The sequence below is a fragment of the Bombina bombina genome, chromosome 1 (genome assembly GCF_027579735.1).
Source record: "Bombina bombina isolate aBomBom1 chromosome 1, aBomBom1.pri, whole genome shotgun sequence".
Taxonomy (NCBI): Eukaryota; Metazoa; Chordata; class Amphibia; order Anura; family Bombinatoridae; genus Bombina; species Bombina bombina.
Window position 1 is genome coordinate 104,836,027 of NC_069499.1, and position 24,024 is coordinate 104,860,050.

The 24,024-nt window shown below is 40.1% G+C and overlaps 1 protein-coding gene across 1 annotated transcript in view; it reads left to right on the forward strand.

The window, feature by feature from the left end:
* The window catches only part of NRDE2 (NRDE-2, necessary for RNA interference, domain containing), a 185,180-nt gene that overhangs the window by 140,188 nt on the left and 20,968 nt on the right, over positions 1 to 24,024 (forward strand). Inside the window, exons 10-11 of the mRNA XM_053697566.1 lie at positions 17,703 to 18,092; positions 21,415 to 22,295. Coding sequence (XP_053553541.1) covers positions 17,703 to 18,092; positions 21,415 to 22,295 — 1,271 coding nt within the window. The remainder of the gene's footprint in view (positions 1 to 17,702; positions 18,093 to 21,414; positions 22,296 to 24,024) is intronic.

Genomic DNA, 24,024 nt, shown 5'->3' on the forward strand with positions numbered 1-24,024 from the left:
GCAATTGCTAATTGTTTGTTTTGACAAAAAAACCTCAATAAAAATATATAAAAATAAATAAATTTCAAGCTCATCAATAAGGGTTTCCATGTCTGAAAGGATACGCTGTAGGTAATTTTGTTTTTATAGATTTAGAGGAACCTCTTCCACCTCATCTTTTTCCTTACTCATTCTGCTTTCTTAGTTCTTCAGCCAATTCTTCCAAATCTTCTTTGGAAAGCTGCTTTTTTAGCTATCCAATAACTCTTAAGTCATCAGCTGTAACCTCCCTCAACCAACCTTCTTGTGCCAGCCTACTAAAACATTCAACTATGTTTTCAGATGGCTCTACTCTTGCAAAGTTGTGCATAAATTCTGGTAAAAGTTTGTGCCACTTCTTTTAAACATTTGAATGTGACTTCCTCTCAACCTGCATTAATGTTTTTAATGCCCTTTAAAATTTTGAACTTACACCAGTAATCTTTTATAGTTGAATCTAATCCCTTGGTCCATAGGTTGCAAAACTGATGTGATATTTTGTGGCATGTGAACAACATTGACTTCTAGACGTGTTCTAACTGCATCAAAGTTTCCAGGATGACCAGAGGCATTATTTAAGAGCTTTGCCACCAGAGTGGGGACAAAATAAGTGTCAGACTAACATTTCTGATAGTAGCAAATGTTTCTATCTTTTGCAGCCTTGAAAACTGGTGCAGACTGCTCTTCATGGGCAATGAAGGTTTTTGATGACAGTTTCTTCCAATAAAGCCCAGTCTTGAAAATGTTAACAATTAGATCAGGACGATAATTACCTTCCGGTATAATGGCTTGAAAATCTGTAGGAAATGCTACAGCAGCCTCAGCATCTGGATTTGCCCCCTCCCTAGTTAGTTTCATACTGCGGCACTTGTTTCGAACCATCCCTTACTACCCAAAAACTTATTATCTTCATCCTCTTTGTTTTTTTTTGTTTTTTTCCTACGATCTTCAAAAATTTACTTTGGATTGTCAGTAATAACAAATTTAATCACTGGAATGTTTTTTTTTAATGTAAAGCAACCCACAGTGGCAATAATTTATCCATTATTTGTAAAAGCGTATTCTCCTCTACCTTGCTTTTGTTGTACTGACTCTTATTTTTATCTGAATTTGTCATTACTGTGGGCACAGTTTCATATCTACATGTGTCTCACCATCTTCAATTCTGCGAATAACTTTCATTTCTGCGTTGCTTTTTAGGAACATTTTCACTTTATTTTGATGTTACAGTGGTTTTCTATTTAGGCATGATAGCTGTGCATAAACTCACACTGTAAGTCTTCTTGGAAATTCTTATCACCAAGTGAACCATTGCCTTTTAGCTTCAAGATAACAGTCAAGCATGACAAAATAGTTTAACATGTTACAGCCCTTTTTGGATGAATTACAGTTTTTTTTCTTTCCTATGGCATGGAGAGTCAACTATTTCATTCCAAGTCATACTAGTGGTATATTCAACTCCTGGCCAGCAGGAGGAGACAAAGAGCAGCCCAACAGGGCTGTTGTGTCACTTCCCTTACCCATAATCCCCAGTCATTCTCTTGCCTCTGTCACGGAGGATGTGCGAAGATGGTGTCTGAAGATATTTAATCCTTTAATGTGTACTTTTGCCTGCAAGCAAGGATTGGGGGTCAAGCTGTGTCCATGTCAATCTCTTAGTAAGAGTAATGGTAGCTATTAGCAGTTAGAAAGCAGCAAAATGGTCTTTGCTTTATTTCTAACCATTGCTACCCCTTTATAGAAAATCTGTTTTTTCTTTTTCTTCAGGTCCCTGACAGAAGTGGTGATCTGTCACACCTAAGAAGCTGTTCCAGCCCTGCTGCTGGATCCACAGGTAAGTGCTCTTGCCTTCTAGGTATTGATGGTCAGCACTTAAAGGGACAGTCTAGTCCAAAATAAACTTACATGATTCAGGTAGAGAATGTAATTTTAAACAATTTTCCAATTTACTTTTATTACCAATTTTGCTTTGTTCTCTTGGTGTTCTTAGTTGAAAGCTAAACCTAGGAGGTTCATATGCTAATTTCTAAGCCGCCTCTTCTCTCAGGGCATTTTGACAGTTTTTCACCACTAGAGGGTGTTAGCTCGTGTGTCATATAGATAACACTGTGCTCATGCACGTGGAGTTCTGGTGAGCCAGCTCTGATTGGCTAAAATGGATGTCTGTCAAAAGAACCAAAATAAGGGGGCAGTTTGCAGAGGCTTAGATATAAGGTAATCACAGAGGTAAAAAGTGTATTTACATAACTGTAACGCATATCTTTATGTTCCCATCCACAGGGAACATTACCAGTTTCTTAAGTTTGTATTGCTGGACAAACATTTCCAGTTTGTTGCCCGTCCCTTTTGCCTAGCTTCGGCTCCCAGAATCTTCACAAAGGTTCTAGGGGCCCTTTTTGGCGGTGGTCAGATCTCAAGAGATAGCGGTGGCGCCTTACCTGGACGACATCTTGGTTCAAGCATCATCTTTTCATCTAGCAAGATCTCATACAGAGATGTTGTTGTCTAGTCTACGTTTCCATGGGTGGAAAGTGAATCTGGAGAAGAGTTCCCTAGTTCCAGATACAAGGGTGTGTTTCTTGGAAACAATTATAGATTCTCTATCTATGAAAATTTTTCTAACGGATGTCAGAAAATCCAAACTTCTTGCTTCTTGCCTTTCACTTTGGTTATCTATCCATCTATCAGTGACTCAATGCATGGAGGTGATTGGTTTGATGGTTTCTTCCATGGACATCATTTAATTTTCCCAGTTCTATCTGAGACCTCTGCAGCTATGCATGCTCAGTCAATGGAATGGAGACCACTCAGATCTTTCGCAGAGAATAGATCTGGATCCCCTAACAAGAAACTCTCATGGTTGACTTCACAGGACCATATGTCTCGGGGTACATGCTTTCTAAGACCTTCTTGGGTGATTGTGACCACGGATGCCAGCCTACTTGGGTGGGGGGCATTTTGGGGCTCCTTAAATACTCAGGGCCTTTGGACGTGAGAAGAGTCTTCTCTTCCCATAAACATCTTAGAGTTGAGAGCAATCTTCAATGCCTTGACAGCTTGGCCTCAACTAGCCTTGGTCCGGTTTATCAGATTCCAATTGGACAACATCACCTTGGTGGCAATGAAGGAAGTGACCCGCATTCTTCAGTGGGCATAATCTCACGATTGTCTTCTATCTGCCATCCACATTCCAGGGGTGGACAACTGGGAAGCGGATTTCTTGAGCAGCCAGACCTTTCATCCCGGAGAGTGGGCTCTCCATCCGGATGTATTCACAATGATAACTCTCAGGTGGGGGTTACGGAGTTGGATTTGATGGCGTTGCGTCAGAACGCCAAGCTTCCAAAGTATGGTTCAAGATCAAGAGATCCTCAAACCGCTCTGATAGACGCGCTGGCAGTCCCTTGGATCTTCGATTTAGCATACCTTTTTCGTCAGTTTGTTCCCCTTCCAAGAGTCATTGCTCGTATCAAACAAGAGAAGGGCACCTGTGATTCTAATAGCTCCTGCCTGGCCTTGCAGGATCTGGTGAAGATGTCATCTCTTCCACCTTGGAAGTTTCCTCTGAGGAGGGACCTTCTACTTCAGGGTCCTTTCCTCCACCCAAATCTGGATTCTCTGATGCTGACTGCTTGGAAATCGAACGCCTAGTTTTGGCTAGGCGTGGCTTCTCTGAGAAGGTCATTGATACCATGCTTCAGGCTCGTAAACTTGTTACTCGTAAAATTTACCATAAGGTATGGCATAAATACTTTTTTTATTGGTGTGAATCAAAAGGTTTCTCTTGGAGTAGGGTAAGGGTTCCCCCGAATTTTGTCTTTTCTTTAGAAAGGCCTGGAGAAAGGTTTGTCAGTCAGCACTCGGAAGGGTCAGATTTCTGCACTGTCTATTCTTTTGCACAGATTTGCCAGATATTCAATCTTTTGTTCAGGCTTTGGTCAGAATCAGGCCTGTGTTTAAACCTTGGAGCCTTAATCTTGTTATTAAAGTTTTGCAGCAGGCCCCAATTGAGCCAATGCATTCTGTTGATATTAAATTGTTATCTTGGAAGGTTTTGTTTCTTCTTGCTATTTCTTCTGTTTGCAGAGTTTCAGAGCTTTCGGCTCTGCAGTGTGATTCCCCTTACCTTTTTTCTTCATGCGGATAATGCGGTCCTTCGTACCAAGATGGGTTTTCTTCCTAAGGTAGTGTCGGATCGTAATATTAATCAGGAAATTGTTGTTCCTTATTTTCGTCCCAATCCTTCTTCCCAGAAGGAACGTCTTTTGCATAACCTGGATGCTATGTGTGCTCTAAAATTTTACCTTCAAGTAACTAAAGATTTTCGGCAATCTTCTGCCCTGTTCAGTGTTTTCTCTGGTAAGTATAAGGGTCTGAAGGCCTCTTCTACTATTCTTTCTTTCTGGTTGAGAAGTGTTATCCGTTTAGCTTATGAGACAGCTGGACAACAGCCTCCTGAGAGAATTACGGTTCATTCCACTAGGACTGTCTCTTCTTCCTGGGCTTTCAAAAAACAAAGCTTCTGTGCAGCAAATTAGCATGGGGGCTACTTGGTCCTCTTTGCATACCTTTTCCAAATTCTACACATTTGATACTTTTTCCTTGGCTGAGGCTTCTTTTGGGAGAAAAGTTCTTCAAGCGGTGGTGCCTTCTGTTTAGGTTCGCCTGTCTTGTTCGCCCTCCCTTTAATTCTCTGTCCTCTAGCTTGTGTATTGGTTCCTACTAGTAATTGGAATGAAATTGTGGACTCTCCATGCCATAGGAAATAAAATAAAATTTATGCTTACCTGATACATTTATTTATTTCCGGGCATGGAGAGTACACGACCCGCCCTTATTTAAATTTAAGACGGCAGTTTTTTTGTACAAACCTCAGGCACCTCTATACCCTTGTTTTATCTTCTTTTTCTGTTTTCCTTAAGCAGAATGACTGGGGGTTATGGGTAAGGGAAGTGACATTTAACAGCTCTGCTGGGGTGCTCTTTGCCTCCTCCTGCTGGCCAGGATTTGAATATTCCACTAGTAAATTGGAATGAGATCGTGGACTCTCCATGTCCGGAAAAAAAATACATTTCAGGTAAGCATACATTTAGTTTTTCTGCAATTTCATGCACAGGTACAGTACTGTCACTTTAAGAAAATGTATTAAAAAAACTGTACTCATTTGTAGTGTACTTTTATATCCACAGTCCAGAGGCAGGAAGCAAGTCTTTGATACTTTCTCAGTTTCTTATTTCTGCATAGGTAAAAGGAAGGCTCTGGAATTAGCTTTCTCGATAGAGGTCAATTAAAGGGTCATGATACCCAAATGTTTAAACACTTAAAAATGCTGCAGCATAGCTGTAAAAAGCTGACTATAAAATATCACCTGAGCATCTCTATGTAAAAAACAAAGATATTTTACCTCAAAATGTCCTAAGTATTCAAACCCCATTGTAAAGGACTTTAACCCTTTGAGTGCTAAGCACTTTTCCACCTGGGTGCTAAGCTTATTTAAGGTTTGGTTTTTTTAGTGTTTTTTTTTTTTAAATATATATATATTTTTAACTATTTTTTTTCAGATCCCCAAGACTTACACCGTTGGAAAGGTTAGGCGATTACCTTTCCAGCGGTGGGTCTTGGGGGTCTGTTGCTGCTTAGATGCCGGCTTCTAAGCAGCATACCCCCTTTCCCTATACTTGTCATTGTCATTTTTAAATAAAGTTGCGCAGTGACGTCATCACGTCATTGCACGTGACGTAACCGCACTAAACGTGAAGCCCCGGCGATGCCTGTCACTATACAGACCCAATTGCCGGGATAGGAGCCCCCAGATCTCCCTCAAGGTGGGAGAGTGCTAGCGACGGCTCTGAGCCGTCGTTAACACCTGAGTGGGAAATTCTGCAACGGTTCAGAGCCGTTGTTAGTACTGAAAGGGTTAAGCAGCAAATCAGTATGTCTGTCCCGGGACCTGCAAGGGAGCGAGCTTCATGCACACTCATGTTATTTCCCTATTCAGTTTAAGGAAGGTTACTATGAAATCTCATGAGATCACAGTAAAAGAGTTCATGACCTCAGCACTGTTGATTGGCTGCTGTTAATTTCTTCCCTTTTTCTTTTTCTTTTTCTTTTTTAACCTGCAGCTGGGCAGTAACTGGAAGATAAATCTTTATACACAGCACTTACTCTGTTGAGCTGAGGAAGTTGTGACGTAAAATATCTACCTTTTTCACATGCTCAGGTGATATTTTCCTGTCAGCTTTTTACAGTTATGCTGCATCACTTTCATGTGATTTAGCATATGAGTATTATGTCCCTTTAAAGTGAAGGCAAACTTTGGTGAATGAAAGCCCGTTTTTTTAAAAATACTATTAAAAACAGGGTCACTTTCATTCATCAAAGTTTACAAAGCAGCCGTTTTGATTAAAAACGTACCTTTTTTTCTTTTCACAGCCAGAGCAGCTTCCCCCTCCTGGAAATCCTCTATTCACACGTCAGCAATAACTAATCCGGCTTCCTCCAATCACGGCTTTCCCACCAGGGTAGTCATTACCTGAGGCCATGCTGTGATTGGAGGAAGACGGATTAGTCATTGATGACGTGTGAAGAGAGGATTTCCAGGAGGGGGAAGCTGCTCTGGCTGTGCAAAGAAGAGAGGTAAGTTTTTAATCAAGACGGCAGCTTTGTAAACTTTGATGAATGGAAGTGCCCCTGTTTTTAATAGTATTTTAAAAAAAACGGGTTTTCATTCTCCAAAGTTTACCTTCTTTAACTACACCTACACTATTGTGAAATGTCGGAAATTTGACCTGGTGCATACCTGTATCTTTACCATGCTTAGTAGAAGCAAGTAACTGAAAAAAATAAGTGAAGACATGCTTAGTAACAATACAGCAGCATGGGTTTGTGGGATTTGTAGTCCCAGATATCTCTGTATAGTGTTGCAGCCTGGAGGATGGCGAATACATGCAGTGGTTTCTTAGCAACCAGACTACACACACACTACACATGCGCAACACACAACACAAAAACCCTATTCTGCTCACAATAACATGTAGATTCACATCAGAGAGAAATCACTATAAATAGAGATTAAAGTTTCACTCTTTGGACACTGCTTTACATACATATTAAGTGTAGCTATTACATACTAAATATTTACTCATATGTAAAATAAGTACCAGTCCACAGAGCAAGTGTCATACCACTTAGCTATGCACTTCCCATGTATATTGATTTATCTCCAATGTAAATCTTTATTTTATTGCTGGCATTTAGGGTTAACAATGAGATACAGGGTGTACTGTTTTTATACATCTTTTTGCATGGTTCATGGATATAGTATTTTAACATTGCATGCTAGTGTTTTTGTCTCTAAATGTATTTTGGTTCATATACACAAATCCAGGGAGTGGACTAGTATCTTATTACCTCTGGACTAGTAACATTTTTCACCTAACTAGTAGCGTTCTATGTGTTTGGAGGAGTTAGACTATACATATACGCCACATAAACATTACACATACAAACACTGCTCACATACACACTACACACCACAGAAACACTTCACACATACAACACACAAAAACTACACACACATTTCCCAAAGACTACACACTACACATGTACACATATGCATACACTTTTTTGCACTAAAACCCTAACATTTTAAGCTTCCTATCAAACATTAAAAAGTATAAAAATTTCAAATTAAACTTCTTCATCCCAAGAATTTAATAATATATAGGAATTCAGAATATTCTTACGAGTGAGCACCCAGGTGGTTGTCTGGTATGGTGAGCAGACTCATTTTTGGGTTTATATATAAATTCTGCCAGGGTATGTAAACTTATAAGCACAACTATATATATATATATATATATATGTGTATATATATATATATATATATATATATATATATATATATATATATATACACACACAGTATCCCACAAAAGTGAGTACACCCCTCAAATTTTTGTAAATATTTTATTATCTTTTCATGTGACAACACAGAAGAAATGACACTTTGCTACAATGTAAAGTAGTGAGTGTACAGCCTGTATAGCAGTGTAAATTTGCTGTCCCCTCAAAATAACTCAACACACAGCCGTTAATGTCTAAACCGTTGGCAACAAAAGTGAGTACACCCCTAAGTGGAATGTCCAAATTGGGCCCAATTAGCCATTCCCCCTCCCTGGTGTCATGTGACTTGTTAGTGTTACAAGATCTCACGTGTGAATGGGGAGCAGGTGTGTTAAATTTGGTGTTATCGCTCTCACACTCTCTCATAGTGGTCACTGGAAGTTCAACATGGCACCTCATGGCAAAGAATTCTCAGAGGATATGCTCTACATAAAGATGGCCTGGCTATAAGAAGATTGCCAAGATCCTGAAACTGAGCTGCAGCATGGTGGGCAAGACCATGCAGCGGTTTCACAGGACAGGCTCCACTCAGAACAGACCTCGCCATGGTCGACCAAAGAAGTTGAGTGCACGTGCTTAGCGTCATATTCAGAGGTTGTCTTTGGGAAATAGACGTATGAGTGCTGCCAGCATTACTGCAGAGGTTGAAGGGGTGGGGGTGTCAGCCTGTCAGTGCTCAGACCATACGCTGCACACTACATCAAATTGGTCTGCATGGCTGTCGTCCCAGAAGGAAGCCTCTTCTAAAGGTGATGCACAAGAAAGCCCGCAATCAGTTTGCTGAAGGCAAGCAGACTAAAGACATGGATTACTGGAATCATGACCTGTGGTCCGATGAAACCAAGATAAACTTATTTGGTTCAGATGGTGTCAAGCGTGTGTGGTTGGAACCAGGTAAGGAGTACAAAGACAAGTGTGTCTTGCCTAGAGTAAAGCATGGTGGTGGGAGTGTCATGGTCTGGGCCTGCATCAGTGCTGCCGGCACTGGGGAACTACAGTTCATTGAGGGAACCATAAATGCCAACATGTGCTGTGACATACTGAAGCAGAGCATGATCCCCTCCCTTCGGAGACTGGGCCGCATTATAATGACCCCAAACACACCTCTAAAAAGACCACTGCCTTACTAAAGAAGCTGAGGGTAAAGGTGATGGACTGGCCAAGCATGTCTCCAGACCTAAACCCTATTGATCATCTGTGGGGAATCCTCAAACGGAAGGTGGGGAAGTGTAAGGTCTCTAACATCCACCAGCTCTGTCATGGAGGAGTGGAAGAGGACTTCAGTGGTAACCTGTGAAGCTCTGGTGAACTCCATGCCCAAGAGGGTTAAGGCAGTGCTGGGAAATAATGGAAAATATTGACATTTTGGGCCCAATTTGGACACTTTCACTTAGGCGTGTACTCACTTTCGTTGCCAACGGTTTAGACATTAATGGCTTTTTTTTGAGTTATTTTGTGTGGACAGCAAATTTACACTGTTTTATACAAACTCTAAACTCACTACTTTACATTTCAAGTGTTACATGAAAAGATATCTCACAGCTCACACACTAACAGCAGTTACCATCTCCTCTGCAAGCAACTTTCAAGCTCACACACTAACAGCAGTTACCATCTCCTCTGCAAGCAACTTTCAAGCTCACACACTAGCAGCAGTATCACACAGCTCCTCTGCAAGCAACTTTCAAGCTCACACACTAACAGCAGTTTCCCAGCTCCTCTGCAAGCAACTTTCAAGCTCACACACTAACAGCAGTATCCCAGCTCCTCTGCAAGCAACTTTCAAGCTCACACACTAACAGCAGTATCCCAGCTCCTCTGCAAGCAACTTTCAAGCTCACACACTAACAGCAGTATCCCAGCTCCTCTGCAAGCAACTTTCAAGCTCACACACTAACAGCAGTATCCCAGCTCCTCTGCAAGCAACTTTCAAGGTAATTTACCTGAAGGATATCTCCAATCAAGACAATGAGTGCTTTTTTCCCCCTTATATCTGTTGGGCTAATATGGAATTGGTTTTCACCTTTATTATTGTAACATTCCAATCTCCCCTCTACTCTTTTTCAAGCTACACCTCCCCCTACACTTTATCAACAGGAAGTTTTACCTTACCCCTCTCTTTCTTACAGCTCACACACTAACAGCAGTATCCCAGCTCATCTGAAAGCAACTTTCAAGCTCACACACTAACAGCAGTATCCCAGCTCCTCTGCAAGCACTAGTCCTCCAATCCTCCCTCCACCACCCACCCTGTTGTTTACCTTAATATATAAACACCTCCTAACAGTAATTAGGTACAGCTGTCACTAATGAACCAGGATAGAGACACTACTTCACACTCACAGCCTCTGTACTGCCACTTTACCATATTATGTTACACTTTGCCAACCCTCATTTACTAGCCACACACTTCACTCACTCTCAGTTTACACTTCCTTATATCAGACATACTTCACTTCTCCCTTACCTTTTGTGTCCATTCCCTCTCCTTTAGATTGTAAGCTTGAGAGCTTTTTCACCTGCAGGCCACTTTGTATTTAAAGTGAATAACTACTGATTGTGCTCAAGGGCAGGGCATTCCTCTCCTTTTGTATATCTCAATTATTGCACCTACAACTGTAATGTACCCTAATACTGTACTTGTTTGTTTGTGTATGTAATGCATCCCTGTAATGTTTTATTATTACTTGTATAGTGCTGCGTAATCTGCTTGTGCTTTATAAATACCTGATAATAATAATAATAATAAAATATTTACAAAAATGTGAGGGGTGTACTCACTTTTATGAGATACTGTGTGTGTATGTATATGTGTATATATACACTTAGTTGTTTAAATCCCACCAAAAGGTTATCCACCTTGGTGCACTATTGAAGTACAATAGACAAATAAGACTGTGCACTCTCAGGATTTTTGAATAAACAGGTCAAATTTATTGACGTTTCAGGGTCAAAATTGACCTGTTTATTCACAAATCCTGAGAGTGCACAGTCTTATCATGCAATTAAAAAAAATCCTTTCCAATATACTTCCGTTATAAAAATGTACACAATTTTTTTTATACGCAAACTTTCTGAGGCTGCAGCTCCTACTGAGAATGTGCAAAAAAGTGTACAGTATATACATACATGCATTTTGTGATTGGCTGATGGTTGTACAAGTGGAGGGAAAATTGGATTAACTTTGAAATTTGCTAGAAATTATTTTACTGCTCATTTCAAATTCAAAGTGTTCATGCATTCTCTTTCTCCAACATAGGTGTGTCCGGTCCACGGCGTCATCCTTACTTGTGGGATATTCTCTTCCCCAACAGGAAATGGCAAAGAGCCCAGCAAAGCTGGTCACATGATCCCTCCTAGGCTCCGCCTACCCCAGTCATTCTCTTTGCCGTTGCACAGGCAACATCTCCACGGAGATGGCTCAGAGTTTTTTTGGTGTTTAAATGTAGTTTTTATCCTTCAATCAAGTGTTTGTTATTTTAAAATAGTGCTGGTATGTACTATTTACACTGAAACAGAAAAGAGATGAAGATTTCTGTTTGTAAGAGGAAGATGATTTTAGCAAACGTTACTAAAATCGATTGCTGTTTCCACACAGGACTGTTGAGATGAAGTAACTTCAGTTGGGGGAAGCAGTTGGCAGACTTTTCTGCCTGAGGTATGACTGGCCACATTTCTAACAAGACTTTGTAATGCTGGAAGGCTGTCATTTCCCCTATGGGGACCGGTAAGCCATTTTCTTAGATTAAGTAAAAGAATAAAGGGCTTTATAAGGGCTTAAAAAACTGGTAGACATTTTTCTGGGCTAAAACGATTACTTTGCTAAGCATATTTGGCAGATTATAACTCTTAATAGTTATTATAATCTTGGGGATTGTTGTTAAAAAACGGCAGGCACTGTATGGACACCTTTTTCAGATGGGGGCCTTTTCTAGTCATAGGCAGAGCCTCATTTTCGCGCCACTAATGCGCAGTTGTTTTTGGAAAGCAAGGCATGCAGATGCATGTGTGAGGAGCTAAGAACCACTGAAAAAGCTTATAGAAGGCGTCATTTGGTATCGTATTCCCCTCTGGGCTTGGTTGGGTCTCAGCAAAGCAGATACCTGGGACTGTATAGGGGTTAAATGTAAAAACGGCTCCGGTTCCGTTATTTTAAGGGTTAAAGCTTTCAAATTTGGTGTGCAATACTTTTAAGGCTTTAAGACACTGTGGTGAAATTTTGGTGAATTTTGAACAATTCCTTCATGCTTTTTCGCATATTCAGTAATAAAGTGTTTTCAGTTTAAAATTTAAAGTGACAGTAACGGTTTTATTTTAAAACGTTTTTTGTGCTTTGTTGACAAGTTTAAGCCTGTTTAACATGTCTGAACCATCAGATAAGCGATGTTCTATATGTATGAAAGCCAAGGTTTCTCCCCATTTAAATATATGTGATAATTGTGACATAGTGTCCAAACAAAGTAGGGACAATGATGCCACAGATAATAATATTGCCCAAGATGATTCCTCAAATGGGGGGAGTAAGCATGGTACTGCATCATCCCCTTCTGTGTCTACACCAGTTTTGCCCACACAAGAGGCCCCTAGTACATCTAGTGCGCCAATACTTATTACCATGCAACAATTAACGGCTGTTATGGATAATTCTATTGCAAACATTTTATCTAAAATGCCTACTTATCAGAGAAAGCGCGATTGCTCTGTTTTAAACACTGAAGAGCAAGAGGACGCTGATGATAACGGTTCTGACACACCCTCACACCAATCTGAAGGGGCCAGGAGGGAGGTTTTGTCTGAGGGAGAAATTTCAGATTCAGGAAAAATTTCTCAACAAGCTGAACCTGATGTTGTAACATTTAAATTTAAATTAGAACATCTCCGCGCACTGCTTAAGGAGGTATTATCTACTCTGGATGATTGTGACAATTTGGTCATTCCAGAGAAATTATGTAAGATGGACAAGTTCCTAGAGGTTCCGGTGCCCCCCGATGATTTTCCTATACCCAAGCGGGTGGCGGACATAGTACACAAGGAGTGGGAAAGGCCCGGCATACCTTTTGTTCCTCCCCCTATATTTAAGAAATTATTTCCTATAGTCGACCCCAGAAAGGACTTATGGCAGACAGTCCCCAAGGTCGAGGGGGCGGTCTCTACTCTAAACAAACGCACTACTATTCCCATAGAAGATAGTTGTGCTTTCAAAGATCCTATGGATAAAAAATTAGAGGGTTTGCTTAAAAAGATGTTTGTTCAGCAAGGTTACCTTCTACAACCAATTTCATGCATTGTTCCTGTCACTACGGCAGCGTGTTTCTGGTTCGAAGAACTAGAAAAGTCGCTCAATAAAGAATCTTCGTATGAGGAGGTTATGGACAGAGTTCAAGCACTTAAATTGGCTAACTCTTTTATTTTAGATGCCGCTTTGCAATTAGCTAGATTAGCGGCGAAGAATTCAGGGTTTGCTATCGTGGTGCGCAGAGCGCTTTGGCTAAAGTCTTGGTCAGCGGATGTGTCTTCCAAGACAAAATTGCTTAACATCCCTTTCAAGGATAAAACACTGTTTGGTCCTGATTTGAAAGAGATTATTTCAGACATCACCGGGGGAAAGGGCCACGCCCTTCCTCAGGATAGGTCTTTTAAGGCTAAAAATAAGACTAATTTTCGTCCCTTTCGCAGAAACGGACCAGCCTCTAATTCTACATCCTCTAAGCAAGAGGGTAATACTTCTCAACCCAAACCAGCCTGGAGACCGATGCAAGGCTGGAACAAGGGTAAGCAGGCCAAGAAGCCTGCCACTGCTACCAAAACAGCATGAAGGGATGGCCCCCGATCCGGGACCGGATCTGGTGGGGGGCAGACTTTCTCTCTTTGCTCAGGCCTGGGCAAGAGATGTTCAGGATCCTTGGGCACTAGAAATAGTTTCTCAGGGTTATCTCCTGGAATTCAAGGAACTACCCCCAAGGGGAAGGTTCCACAGGTCTCAATTATCTTCAAACCAAATAAAAAGACAGGCATTCTTACATTGTGTAGAAGACCTGTTAAAGATGGGAGTAATTCATCCAGTTCCTATAGGAGAACAAGGGATGGGGTTTTACTCCAACCTGTTCATAGTTCCCAAAAAAGAGGGAACATTCAGACCAATTTTAGATCTCAAGATCCTAAACAAATTTCTCAGGGTTCCATCGTTCAAAATGGAAACCATTCGAACGATCCTTCCTACCATCCAGGAAGGTCAATTTATGACCACGGTGGATTTAAAGGATGCGTACCTACATATTCCTATCCACAAGGAACATCATCAGTTCCTAAGGTTCGCTTTTCTGGACAAGCATTACCAGTTTGTGGCACTTCCATTTGGATTAGCCACTGCTCCGAGAATTTTCACAAAGGTACTAGGGTCCCTTCTAGCGGTTCTAAGACCAAGGGGCATTGCAGTAGTACCGTACTTGGACAACATCCTGATTCAAGCGTCGTCTCTGTCAAAAGCAAAGGCTCATACGGACATCGTCCTAGCCTTTCTCAGATCTCACGGATGGAAAGTGAACATAGAAAAAAGTTCTCTGTCCCCGTCAACAAGAGTTTCCTTCTTGGGAACAATAATAGACTCCTTAGAAATGAGGATTTTTCTGACAGAGGTCAGAAAATCAAAACTTCTAAGCTCTTGTCAAGTACTTCATTCTGTTCTTCGTCCTTCCATAGCGCAGTGCATGGAAGTAATAGGATTGATGGTTGCAGCAATGGACATAGTTCCTTTTGCACGAATTCATCTAAGACCATTACAACTGTGCATGCTCAGACAGTGGAATGGGGATTATACAGACTTGTCTCCGACGATTCAAGTAGATCAAAGGACCAGAGATTCACTCCGTTGGTGGCTGATCCTAGACAACCTGTCACAGGGAATGAGCTTCCGCAGACCAGAGTGGGTCATTGTCACGACCGACGCCAGTCTGGTGGGCTGGGGCGCGGTCTGGGAACCCCTGAAAGCTCAGGGTCTATGGTCTCGGGAAGAATCTCTTCTCCCGATAAACATTCTGGAACTGAGAGCGATATTCAATGCTCTCAAAGCTTGGCCTCATCTAGCAAAGGCCAAATTCATAAGGTTTCAATCAGACAACATGACGACAGTTGCATATATCAACCATCAGGGGGGAACAAGGAGTTCCCTGGCGATGGAGGAAGTGACCAAGATAATTCAATGGGCGGAGGATCACTCCTGCCACTTGTCTGAAATCCACATCCCAGGAGTGGAAAATTGGGAAGCGGATTTTCTGAGTCGTCAGACATTCCATCCGGGGGAGTGGGAACTCCATCCGGAAATCTTTGCCCAAATAACTCGATTATGGGGCATTCCAGACATGGATCTGATGGCCTCTCGTCAGAACTTCAAGGTTCCTTGTTACGGGTCCAGATCCAGGGATCCCAAGGCGACTCTAGTAGATGCACTAGTAGCACCTTGGACCTTCAACCTAGCTTATGTATTCCCACCGTTTCCTCTCATTCCCAGGCTGGTAGCCAGGATCAATCAGGAGAGGGCTTCAGTGATCTTGATAGCTCCTGCGTGGCCACGCAGGACTTGGTATGCAGACCTGGTGAATATGTCATCGGCTCCACCATGGAAGCTACCTTTGAGACAGGACCTTCTTGTTCAAGGTCCATTCGTACATCCGAATCTGGTTTCCCTCCAACTGACTGCTTGGAGATTGAACGCTTGATTTTATCAAAGCGTGGGTTTTCAGATTCTGTAATAGATACTCTGATTCAGGCTAGAAAGCCTGTAACTAGAAAAATTTACCATAAGATATGGAAAAAATATATCTGTTGGTGTGAATCTAAAGGATTCCCATGGAACAAGATAAAAATTCCTAAGATTCTATCCTTTCTACAAGAAGGTTTGGAGAAAGGATTATCTGCAAGTTCTCTGAAGGGACAGATCTCTGCTTTATCTGTTTTACTTCACAAAAGGCTGGCAGCTGTGCCAGACGTTCAAGCGTTTGTTCAGGCTCTGGTTAGAATCAAGCCTGTTTACAGACCTTTGACTCCTCCCTGGAGTCTTAATCTAGTTCTTTCAGTTCTTCAAGGGGTTCCGTTTGAACCCTTACATTCCGTAGATATTAAGTTATTATCTTGGAAAGTTTTGTTTTTGGTTGCTATTTCTTCTGCTAGAAGAGTTTCTGAGTTATCTGCTCTGCAGTGTTCTCCGCCCTATCTGGTGTTCCATGCAGATAAGGTGGTTTTGCGTACTAAGCCTGGTTTTCTTCCGAAAGTGGTTTCCAACAAAAATATTAACCAGGAGATAGTTGTACCTTCTTTGTGTCCGAATCCAGTTTCAAAGAAGGAACGTTTGTTACACAATTTGGACGTAGTCCGTGCTCTAAAATTCTATTTAGAGGCCACTAAAGATTTCAGGCAAACATCTTCTTTGTTTGTTGTTCTGGTAAAAGGAGAGGTCAAAAAGCAACTTCTACCTCTCTTTCTTTTTGGCTTAAAAGCATTATCCGATTGGCTTATGAGACTGCCGGACGGCAGCCTCCTGAAAGAATCACAGCTCATTCCACTAGGGCTGTGGCTTCCACATGGGCCTTCAAGAACGAGGCTTCTGTTGACCAGATATGTAAGGCAGCGACTTGGTCTTCACTGCACACTTTTGTCAAATTTTACAAATTTGATACTTTTGCTTCTTCAGGGGCTATTTTTGGGAGAAAGGTTTTGCAAGCCGTGGTGCCTTCCATTTAGGTGACCTGATTTGCTCCCTCCCTTCATCCGTGTCCTAAAGCTTTGGTATTGGTTCCCACAAGTAAGGATGACGCCGTGGACCGGACACACCTATGTTGGAGAAAACAGAATTTATGCTTACCTGATAAATTACTTTCTCCAACGGTGTGTCCGGTCCACGGCCCGCCCTGGTTTTTTTAATCAGGTCTGATGAATTATTTTCTCTAACTACAGTCACCACGGTATCATATGGTTTCTCCTATGCATATTTCCTCCTGTACGTCGGTCGAATGACTGGGGTAGGCGGAGCCTAGGAGGGATCATGTGACCAGCTTTGCTGGGCTCTTTGCCATTTCCTGTTGGGGAAGAGAATATCCCACAAGTAAGGATGACGCCGTGGACCGGACACACCGTTGGAGAAAGTAATTTATCAGGTAAGCATAAATTCTGTTTTTTACTGTGTATTTGTTAATAATCTAATTCTACTTTATTTAGTGGACCTTTAACATAATTATTTATTATGGCCATGTTTATGTTCCTTACATTTAAAGGGACAGTCTACCATAGAATTATTATTGTTTTAAAAGATAGATAATCCCTTTATTACCCATTCCCCAGTTTTGCATAACCAACACCGTTATATTAATATACTTTTTACCTCTGTGATTACCTTGTATCTAGGAACCTTCTTCCAGCCCCCTGATCACCACTGTGACTGTTTATTATCTATTGTCTTAAATTTAGCATTGTTTTGTGCTAAATCTTAAATACCCCCTGTGCCTGAACACAGTGTTATCTATATGGCCCACGTGTACTTTCTTTCTCTTTGTGTTGAAAAGAGATTTAAAAAGCATGTGATAAGAGGCAGCCCTCAAAGGCTTAGAAATTAGCATATGAGACTACCTAGGTTTAGTTTAAACTAAGAATACCAAGAGAAAAAAGCAAATTTGATGATAAAAGTAAATTGGAAAGTTGATTAAAATTAAAAGTCCTATCTAAATAATGAAAGTTTAATTTATTCTAGACTGTCCCTTTAACTTCATGGTTTCTGCTACATTCTACAGGTACTTTTTGATGAATTGGGTCCATCCATGTTCAAAATATCCAGCCCTGAGCTCCAATTTCAGCTCATGTTGTCCTTCCTCCAGTTCCTTGGAGTTCCATGTGGCCCCTGCTTACCTATTTCCTGCTTCTACTTGTCACTGGACAAAACTAACATCTTTGACCACATCCCACCTTATGAGAGGCTGTTGACTTCATTTGATTTTCCCCAATCTGGAATCAGTATAGTTGGCCATCTTGACACAATGAGCAGAAGCAGACAACAGATGATGGGTCATTGTAAAGAAGGGGAATCCTTCATTCAAAATGTTATCCAATCTGCATTATCAACATTCCAAGGAGAAGAGAAGATAAAACTTTCAGTATGTTGGCTCCAGTATGAAATAGCAAAGGTAAAAAAATGAAAATGGCTGTCTTCAAAATAATTACATTGAATCTTGTGTCAAAATGACATCTTCATCTTTAAGTCAATGTGTAGATATATATTTTATTGTTTGTATTCTTAATATATTTTTTACTTTGCTGTCAGGGGTTTACAGTGATTGGGTAATAAAGAGAATGAAATGTCATTGAAGCCCCAAAATACTTTTCATAGTTGGAAAAAAATAAAAATAAAATAATAAATATAAATAATATATATAATAAAATATTAAATAGATTTTTATAGTATAGTAAGAGTTTTTTGTGCAGCGGGATAAGAACATAGAGCTAGAATCAAGTTGAATCCTGGTGATGGGCGCAGATTCTAATTAAGGGGTCATGCTAGATGTTAACATTTTAATAAAACCACAAATACTTTTAGTTTTGGGAAATATTTGTGATATCTTATCCCTTTTAATCTTTTTTGGTCTTGTAAAACAATATTATCGAAAATGTTTAATTAAATTGCAGTTACAAGTGTAACTCACAAACCTGGAGAGTCCATGCTCAGCAATTTTTTAATACCTGGATATAAATAATATAAGGGGGAGAGAAACGGCTAGGAAAATGCTGATTTGTTTTGAATGTGCTAGATATTTAAAACAGGTTAATAAAGTAAAGAAGTAGATAAAGTTCAAATTGGACCAGGGACTTAGAATCAATGTGAAAAAATAGTATACCAGATGGCTCCAATCAGCCGGCAAAACATGTTTTGTGAAGTAGTATCTCTTTTATTTCAAGATTATATGTTAATAATTTTGTTTTAATGCATAAATTAGTTCTTGATGTTACAATCTTCTTTGTTGCCAACTCCCATTTGAAATTCTTTTGAATTGGAGAAATTCTGAAAAGTAAGTTTCCCCCCCCCAAAAGGGCTTCTGTAAGTAAGACTGGATCATGTGGTGGTTAATGCATCAAATACTCTGTCAGGGAATTTAACTACATATTTTTTTGCAAAAGTATTCTTAAAGGGGCAGTTAACACCATGAGATTTTAATATAAACAGTTTAGTTTGGTTAGTGAGCCAACTTTGTAATATACTTTTGATTATTATTTTTTACCCTTTTTCATGTAACTTAGCTCTGAAAATTGAGAATTTTCTAATTCTCAGAACAAAAAATAAAAAGCACACTACCGACTCCTCAAGGATAATCATGCTTAGTATTTCCCTAATTGACTGTAATAGATAAGAACCGCAAGACGAGGCTCTTTATAATATCACAGTAGCTAGCCTTGTCTCTTGAAGACATAGGGGCCTATTTAACAAAGGTCTGTTGGACCTGATCCGACAGTGCGGATTAGGTCAGACAGACCTTGCTGAATGCAGATAGCAATACGCTCTCCGTAATCAGCATTGCACCAGCAGCTCTTGTGAGCTGGTGGTGCAACGCCGCCCCCTGCAGATTGACGACCAATCGGCCTCCAGCAGGGGGGTGTCAATCAACACGATCGTACTCGATCGGGTTGAATTGTGGCGATGTCTGTCTGCCAGAAACACAGGGCTTCAAGCTCCGTATGGAGCTTGATAGATATGCCCCTTAAAGGGACATGAAACTCAAAAATGTTCTTTCATGATTCAGATAGAGAATACAATTTGAAACAACTTTTTTAATTTACTTCTATTATCTAATTTGTTTCATTATCTTGGTATCATTTGTTGAAGGAGCAGCAATTCACTACTGGTTTATAACTGAACAAATGAGGGAGCCAATGACAATCAGTATATATGTATGCAGCCACCAATCAGCAGCAAGAACCTAGGTTCTATGCTGCTCCTTAGCTTTCCTAGATAAACCTTTCAGCAAAGGATAACAAGAGAAGGAAGCAAATTAAATAATAGAAGTAAATTGGAAAGTTGTTAAAAATTGTATTCTCTATCTGAATGATGAAATACATTTTTGGGTTTCATGTCCCTTTTAGCCCAGGTTTACTCCTCAAATGAGGCAAGTGGTGGGTGGAGTTTAAAAAAACAATTGCAGCAAACAAGATGTTAATTTGTTGTAAATTTGTTAAGACTTGGCTGATGTTATTTTATAGTAACACAACAGCAATTTCTTGTAATTACAAGTTGTATACTGACCCTTTAACGGAGCATGATCAATGTTCCTTTACAAAATGAGTGCAGAATGCCATATCGTTACAAAAGGTGACACGGTCTGTGTCATTGTCAGCAACAATCTCCTTCAGTGCCGGAAGGATTGAGGGTCAGGTGGGCGAAGGGAGAAGTAGGGGCCCTAGGCTACAGAAAATAAAGTATAGAAGGGAGAGGGAGGGAAGGACGCTACACTACAGAAAAAAAAAATTAAGGGGGGGGGCTACCATCGCGATCCCAAGGGGGGAGTGGTGGTACTGCTACACTACAGAAAAAAATAAATAAATAAAATTAGTACCTAAACTAAGTACTGGCCAACAGCTACCAGTACCTAAGATGGTGGATACCATTAGGAGGGGGGAGGGTTAGAGAGCTGTTTGGAAGGGATCAGGGAGTTAGGATGGTAACGTGGGATTCTTCGCCACAGAAAATAAATAAATAAAATTTATTAAAAATAAAAACAAGCCCTAAAACTTAATACTGGTAGACTATATCTGCCAGTACTTATGATGGCGGTGAGGAGTGTGGGTGGTGGGTTGGGGGAAGAGCTGTTTGGGAGAGATCAGGGAGGTGGGAGGTTAATCCTTCTTTACACTAGAATACTATAACCATTGCCAGTTAAATGATTAACCCCTTCACTGCCAAGAATTTCAGAAGTATGTTGTGCAGCTGCAATTTGTGGCCTTCTAATAACCAAAAAGCAGTGCCGAAGCCATGCATGTCTGCTATTTCTGAACAAAAGGGAACCCAGAGAAGCTTTTACATCCATTTGTGTTATAACTGCACATGCGCTATGTAAATCATTTCAGGAAAAAACACATAATTTGTGAAAAAGTTAATGATTTATTTTTATATTATCATATTTGGCATCAAAACAGTGGCATGAAATATACCAAAAGGTCCTAGCTCAATATCTTGGGTTGTCTACTAAACAAAATATATTGTTTTGACAAGTAAATACATTTAAGAAAGGCTCTATTTCTGTTTAAATTGTGTGATAGCAAAATGCTCAAAATTATATTTTATTTTTGGCAATTATTTCTCTGGAATTCCCGGTAGTGGGAGGGGTTGATGCATCACTTAAATGTCTCTAACTCCTGCAGAAAGCTTGGTGATGATGTTTCCATTAGACCACACCAAAGAAAATATAATATTAAATAGATTTCTGTAAAATAGTTCATTGCAATATATTTTTTCAACAGGTTGTTTGGTGCTTACAGACAAAGAACAAGAAGAAGTTGAAAACTCAAGGCAAGCGGAGCAAGCGACTTGCAAAGAGCCTTCTGAAGGAGGCTTCCAACAGGAACAGTCTAGCACTATGGAAGGAGTATGCCCTTCTGGAGTGGCTTTTGGGTAACATAGATGATGCCAGGAAGGTTTTTGATACAGCTATGAGCTTAGCAGGAAGTAATCACTTAAACGATCAGGAGATGTGCAGGCTTTGTCTGCTGTATGCTGAACTAGAAGGAGAGTTACTGGAAAGTCCAGAGAGAGGTGCAGGAAGCCGAGCCGTTTATATTCTCACTAGCCTTACAGACAACTCTCCATATGTGCCCTATAAAGGTCCGGTGCTGGCCACTAGCCTTCTGAAAGCTCGTAAAATATATGAGCATGCTCTACAAGACTGCATCAAGCAGCCAGCATCTACAGGGCTGGTGAGTGTGTTGGGTTGTTTTGTACTTTTTCAGTATCTTACTGTAAGTATCGATGCTGCTGTTGCTGTATTTAAACATGTTATTGGGTCAGACCTGCACCCTACTGTATCAAACCTGCAAACTCAGGACTCCCAAAGTCTTCTACAGGCAATTACAGTTATGCACACGAATTTGCTCAGGTATCACACGAGAATTGGTGTCTATCCACTAAATCCACTCAGAGACACTCTGATGAATGGTCTGAAGTTGTATCCAACCAGCATTCCTTTGTGGAAATCCTACATCCAAACGGAAAGCAAATCTCACAATGCTTGCAAAGCAAGAAGGTTCATAGACAGTATCAGGAGAAAAACGAATGCTTTGGAACCCTGGCTCTTTGCAATCCAAGCGGAAGATGAAAGAAGAAAGCTTATTGAATCTGTGCAGAGGTAACTGGGTTATTTACTATAACAACTATAGTAGCTGCATCATTATCAGTGTAGAGTTCATTACAATAGGTTCCATATGCTTTTATTTTTTTTATTTAAAGGGACATTGTACACTAGATTTTTCTTTGCATAAATGTTTTGTAGATGATCCATTTATATAGCCCATCTGGGAGTGTTTTGTAACAACATTGTGCTGATTTTCAGACTCCTAACTAATCCCCAATGTATCAGATGTAGACCCAGGTCTACAGATTTGTGCTGCTATTTTTTGTGGAATATGTATTTTCATATGCAGGGGGGTGTCTGCTCTTTTTCTTTCCCAGCTTCAAGTAAATGGGAGCTTCTAAGTAAGTTTTTAAAAGGTTTAATACTGGATTTTTAGATCAATATCTGTGCAAATACTTCTTTATAGAAGTGTCTACTACATGCAGTTATATGAAAACTGGTGTATACTGTCCCTTTAACTGCTGGGTACAAGTACTCACCTTCCTATTGTTTTTTTCTACTGTTCTCTTCAAAGCTCTTCTTTTATTATTTTAACCATTTAAAAGTGCTGGTTAGTGAAGCTCTGCATCTCACACCGGGCACCACCATCTTGGAACTTAAGTATTCTTATATAAAGGATTGCACATTTACAGATAAGTAATATTGATTTCTTCTTGACAAGCTGTATCATGCACTTCAGTTTTGAGTAGGAGCTGTATTTTTGTTGTGCAGAGGCTGCATTGTTTTATTATATTATTGAAGATTTTTTTATATTGCTTTAAAACTATTGCAAAAATGTAACTCTACTGATTTGTGAAACTGCACTGTCACAAGATGCAGCAATATGTGCGTACCAAGATGGAACACATTATAAAGATGTAAATCTTTACCAACTGACTTCTGTAATGGGTTAAAAGAGGACTGCTTTAAAGAACGTTACAGGAGGAAAAACTATAGCATGGTGACTTGTAACCCTGTAACTGTAGTCGTAATAAGCAGTTTAGTGTCCCTTTAAAGTCACAATCAGTTACACAAGAGACTCAAAACAGAAAATGTAAAATGCTGTTGGCTTTTCTTCTATATATTAAAAAGGAAGTTAGTTTGGATTTTTGGGATTTTTTAAGATATAGGTTCTTTAATTATATTCTATTCTATATGCAGCCTGTGACGCCCACCCTCCAATTACTTTCTTATGATATTGTTTACTGCTTGTTGTATTTCATGTAATTGTTACAGCTTCTGTATACATTTTCTACCTTCAATATTGTAACCAAAAGGAACATCAAATTGATGTAAATGAATATATATAAATGTAAATCTTGATTGTAGATGGGACGTGTATTACATGAACCAACCACCCTTTGTGTAAACAAGGGCATCATCTGCAAATTACTTCTAAATCTACTTCCCTTCAACTTGCCTTTTTGTGAACACAGAAAGATAGTTTTAGATGGCAGTTATGGACATATCAGTGGGTCTTTTAGATCTTATCTCTTTATACAGGTAGCCCTCAGTTTACGCCGGGGTTAGGTTCCAGAAGGATTGGTTGTAAATCGAAACTGTTGTAAATTGAAACCCAGTCTATAATGTAAGTCAATGGGAAGTGAGGGAGTTAGGTTCCAGGCCCCTCTCAAAATGGGCATAAGTAACACCTAATACATTATTTTTAAAGCTTTGAAATGAAGGCTTTAAATGCTAAACAGCATTATAAACCTAATAAAATAATCACACAACACAGAATATA